At 43.4% G+C, this 4,643-nt stretch overlaps 1 protein-coding gene and 2 non-coding genes across 3 annotated transcripts; all 3 read left to right on the forward strand.

The window, feature by feature from the left end:
- The first annotated feature begins 507 nt into the window (after positions 1-507).
- On the forward strand, positions 508-3,163 carry LOC112961499 (cytochrome c oxidase subunit 7C, mitochondrial). Its single transcript, XM_026056762.1, has 3 exons — positions 508-688; positions 1,805-1,950; positions 3,064-3,163. Exons 1-2 carry the CDS (start codon positions 614-616, stop codon positions 1,919-1,921), a joined length of 192 nt encoding a protein of 63 aa, XP_025912547.1. The 5' UTR covers positions 508-613; the 3' UTR covers positions 1,922-1,950; positions 3,064-3,163.
- Positions 1,276-1,338, forward strand: LOC112961500. The gene has a single exon (XR_003252044.1). It is a non-coding gene; the product is annotated as a small nucleolar RNA Z39 (small nucleolar RNA).
- On the forward strand, positions 2,324-2,383 carry LOC112961502. The gene has a single exon (XR_003252045.1). It is a non-coding gene; the product is annotated as a small nucleolar RNA Z39 (small nucleolar RNA).
- Positions 3,164-4,643: the final 1,480 nt, after the last annotated feature.

Genomic DNA, 4,643 nt, shown 5'->3' on the forward strand with positions numbered 1-4,643 from the left:
TACTGTTTTGCCATCCCATGAACAGGTAGCACTCAGCATCTCTGTTTTAAATTTTGAGCCCTACTATTTGCAAGATTAGCTTGAAGTAACACACAGGTTATTTGCTTTTTACTGCTGTTGTAATTTTTTTCTCACTTCTGAACTTTTTGCAGCATGTTTTCATTTTTCTCTCCATAAGGATGAGACACCAGAGGATTTTTTTTTTTCGTATTTCTAGCGAGCAACACAGCCCTACTTAATCACACATCCGAGAGCTGAGGCTTCGCTAAAACAACAGGGCCTGCTTGGGTAAACGCTGAGACCGCGCCGGCCAGGTTAGACACCGTCCCCTCCTGAGACACCTGCCCCCCACCCCAGAGCGCACAGACGAGCGAGAAAATGGCGGGCGGCGGGCGGGGCCGGCAGGGCGCCGACCTCGCCCAACGGAAGGCCGCCGCTCGAGACCTCGTGACCCGCGGCCCTGCCCGGCCCGGGACTACAGTTCCCATCGTGCCGCGCGGCAGCAGCCGTTCCGCGCCAGCCCCGTGTCCGCCGCATCCCATAAGGCGCCGGCGCTTCCTCGGGAAGGTCGCTAAGGGGAGAGGGTTGGTGTGCCGGGCTTGCTGTCGCCATTATGCTGGCTGTGGGTGTGCGCAGGTTTGCCACGTCTGCTATCCGCAGGGGCCACTATGAGGACGGGCCCGGAAAGGTAAGGCGGGGAGGAGGCCCCGGCCCGCCGCGGCGCGGCCTGAAGGTCGCGGGAAGGAAGGGGCCTGCGGGTGGGGGAGGGGCGGGTAACGGCTCTTCGAGGACGGGGCGGCAGGAAAGGCGCTCCTGAAGGACGCTGCGGCGGTCACGTCCTGCTGCGCTCGCAGACACCCCTGCTGCAGGCCTGGCTCGGGGGTGAGCCCAGCAGCAGCTCCTGGGCAAGGGAGAGGGGGAAAAAAATCTTGCCGTTGTCACAGAGGTCGTAAGGATGCCGCTTAAATACGATACAGGCCTACCCTGGCTCGCCTGGGGGCCTGAGACACAGGCCTGCCCTGCTGCGGGCTTTGCTCAAGGTGAGCTCATCACTCGATAGGCTCCTGGGAGGTGGTTTGTCTGTAATCGAGTCTTACGATTGCAGTGAGCTGGATGCTGTTGTGAGGAGCAGGGTAATGGCTGTCCTTTGGCCAGTTCTCTGGCTGGCATTGGATGGGCTTTGGATTTTCTGGGTACCACTATTATGGCCATAGCCAAGCAAATGGTGGTGCAAAATGGCTTTACTTTCTTTCCCTGCTACTGTCCGCTTCAGTGGTACAGATGATGAGCATTGCAGTATGAGGGGAAACAATGATACTGTAAACGCTTTCTGATGTACCATGTGCTTCACATGTTGTCTTGAAATGCTACTAAAAACTAATTTTACACACCCAGTTAACATTTGATCAGATTTGCTCATGTTAGGAGCAACCTTACCAGAATGATGGTAAGTAAATGTTGGAACAGATTGCCTAGAGAAACTGGTTTCTTTGTGCTCAGACACTTTAACTTAACTGGACAAGGTCCTGAGCAAACTGGTCTCATTTGGCCCTACTTTGAATTTTGTGGGGGAGGTGGTGAATGAACTGACCTCCAGAGATCACATCCAGCCTAAGTGATTCTATAATTCTAATTACTGGGCCTCTCTTAGAAGGGAGGAAATTTGTTTTGAGAAAGAATGTTTGGTATGTCAGTTTGAATCAACCTGTTAGTGCTCTGGGCATCTCACTATTATCAAGTGGGTGAGAAAGTAATTAAAATATTCTATGTTGATTGCAAAGCTAAAACTTATTTTCTTTTCTAGAACATTCCATTTTCCATTGAAAACAAATGGAGACTATTGGCAGTAATGTGTGTATTTTTCGGAAGTGGATTTGTCTCCCCTTTTATTATAGTCAGACACCAGCTCCTTAAGAAATGAAGAGGACGGGCTGTAATCCCGCTAACTGGGTAACTGACTTTTTTAGATACTCTAGCATTGTGGAATCAGTGATCAAAACTGAGATTTAAGGAGTCACCTACAAGCATCACTACAATTTACAGGCCTTCCCAGACCAGTTGCTTAGAATTTGTGGTATGAAGTTACTGCCTAAACCTTGGAGAGAATAGGTTTAAACTTGTTTCACATGGCTGCTGAGCTGTCATTGATTTGTGAACTTTGACTGCCCAAAGGCCACACTTCTCTGCAACTTCTTATTGTTCTACAGCTGGGCAAACAGGCAGTAGAATGGTATTGATTTGGATAATTACTCTAACAAAAAACAGATTCACCTTCTTTAAAGAAACATAAAGCTATACCTAGTAAAATCTGTAGGAATATCTAGCATGTGTGATGTGAACAAAACAGTATGAGAAACTGAAACTGTAAAGGCTTTCTGATGTGCCAGTTAAAACTGTGGAAAACAAGATTTTTCTGAACTTCAGTTCTATCATGTTGAAACAATCATGATGCCTACATAAGGTACTCATTTGTTTACTGAATAAAATGCACTTCCTAAAGCAAGATTTTTAAGGTTATTTTATCACAACTGATGCTATGTTAACTGATGCTTAGATGCTGATGACCTTTACAGACAAAGCAAGCTTCAAAAACTGTTTGGACTCTGGAAGCATGCCATTTCCAGTTAAAAGATAGATATTCTTCAGTTTATCTCAATTTAACTGATTCCATTTTGGAAATAACTGGTATTGTTAATTCAATAATCTGAGAAGTAGCAAATCTTTCTGGGAAGCTGGGATGGCCCAAGTAGTTCTTGGAAGGAAACAGAATGCCTACTGGTATCTCATAACCAGAAAAAACTATCTGTATAATTCTTTGCCAATCTGATACTTTTGGACACTTAGCTTTTATTTCTGTTATGTGAAAGAAATAAAGTAGGAGACCTGTACTGGTGTTGAGCACTTAGCTGTGTGCATTCACAGAAGTACAGGCCTTTGCTACAAAACTTTTAGTGGGTGAAGCAAAGCAGGTAAAAATTATAATTAAAGCATGTTTTCATAGCTTTTCTAGATTCAAAGCTAATGTAGAGTTCTTAAATTTGTTAATTCTACTTTTTCTTGCAGAGTTGAAGCCTTCTACACAGCAGCTTTCAATGGGAAAAGGATGGTTGCAATTGTGTACTGTGCTGGATGTGTCTGTGAATAAATCTTAAATCTAACTGTCTCTGTCTATTTTGTGAAACTCCTGAGGTGCTTATGAAACTGTTTTATAGCCCTTCAAATTGCAATGCATTGACATTAGGTTAAACACCAATGTTTGTCTCTAGATCTTAAACTGAGATTTCTATTTATTCTCCTCCCTTTTCTTTTCTCCATCCCTCTAAAGCTGAAGTTAGCCTTAATGAAGTTTTAGGATGAACTGGATATTTAAGTAGCTTCACTATGCTATGTGGACATCTCAAATAGTCTTTGGATTACTCATGGAGTAATGACCTGGATAGATTAGCCAATAAGCCTGACAGTGAGTATACTGTCAGCGTAATCTGTGCCACAAAATCTGCGTCTTCAGTATTTCAGGTTGATTAATTGAGAACACTTATTTGGCTTTGCTTCCATGCTTAAGAGCTTCTAATGAGCTTCTGTTAGAGCTCTTCTGTTAAAAATCTCTTTAGTGTGCTCTATTATTGCTGCTGTGAACACATGGGTTGCCCTATGGAGAGCTATAGCTGATTTCATTAGGCTCTAAGCAGTAAAGTAGCTGGAAACAAGTATAGCAGCAATAACTACAACCCATGCCAAAAAACTTGTTTGATAATAGGGATCCTATAGCTTATCAGAACTTTCTAGTTATTACTTCAAATTAGTTGCTGCATGGAAAGAATTGATAGCTTCCTTAAGTTTGTAGTTCTCGTCTTAGCATGCAGTTGTGCCTAACAAATCTGAATAATGAAAGGCAATCTCCAAACTGTTAATGCTGTCAGGATACTTCTACCAACTTGAATATGATGATCAGATATTTAAATTAATAGCCCTGTTGAGGGCATGGGTACAAAGTCATTTTCATGTCCATCTATGCTGCTGTCATAATACAGTGGTATATCTGCTACTTTTCAGCAGCTCGCTATTGTGACTACCTCACTGGCTAAATGCATATCTTAAATGCACTAGCATAACCCAGTATTGGTTACTCTCCCCTTTCAAATAATGCTGTTACCAGTATTTTGAGTTGCTTTCTTTGAGCGAGGTTCTTTGGTTTGCTTTTTTTCCTAAAACAAGCTGTTGTTCTATAACAGTGTAATATGGCTTGCAACATCTGTTGGTCCATGAACTGAAAGGTCCCTTTCACAGGAGTTCAGGTTCTACTAGTATAGTTCAAGTCTAGGCTAATACCAGTTTGTTGCCAAATACAATCAACAGAAGTGTATATAAGAGCAATAAGATGCCATAACAGAATTGTAATTGGGTGCCACATCTCTCTTCCTAGTGGTGCCTTTAAAATGATGAATAGTGTTTGAAGAGGCTGACTTGGGAAAAATCAAATTGAAGTACCTTTGTGGGAGCTTCTGGATGACAAAGTCTCAGTTGCTTCCTGTCGTAGAGGAGCAAGTCCATCTCTGTTGTGCAGAGCAAATAATGGAAGCCCGTTACAGAATTGCATCTCTGTGTATGAGAAATGCAACTTCCACTGTGTATTTAATTTGTAG

The sequence above is a fragment of the Apteryx rowi genome, unplaced genomic scaffold, assembly GCF_003343035.1.
Source record: "Apteryx rowi isolate R43461 unplaced genomic scaffold, aptRow1 scaffold_1328, whole genome shotgun sequence".
NCBI classification, from domain to species: domain Eukaryota; kingdom Metazoa; phylum Chordata; class Aves; order Apterygiformes; family Apterygidae; genus Apteryx; species Apteryx rowi.

Bases quoted from the DNA above. Each gene is read 5' to 3' on its own strand.
- LOC112961499 (XM_026056762.1), top strand. From the start codon at position 614: ATGCTGGCTGTGGGTGTGCGCAGGTTTGCCACGTCTGCTATCCGCAGG. The intron at 689-1,804 runs GTAAGGCGGGGA...TTTCTTTTCTAG, and splicing joins ATGAGGACGGGCCCGGAAAG to AACATTCCATTTTCCATTGA.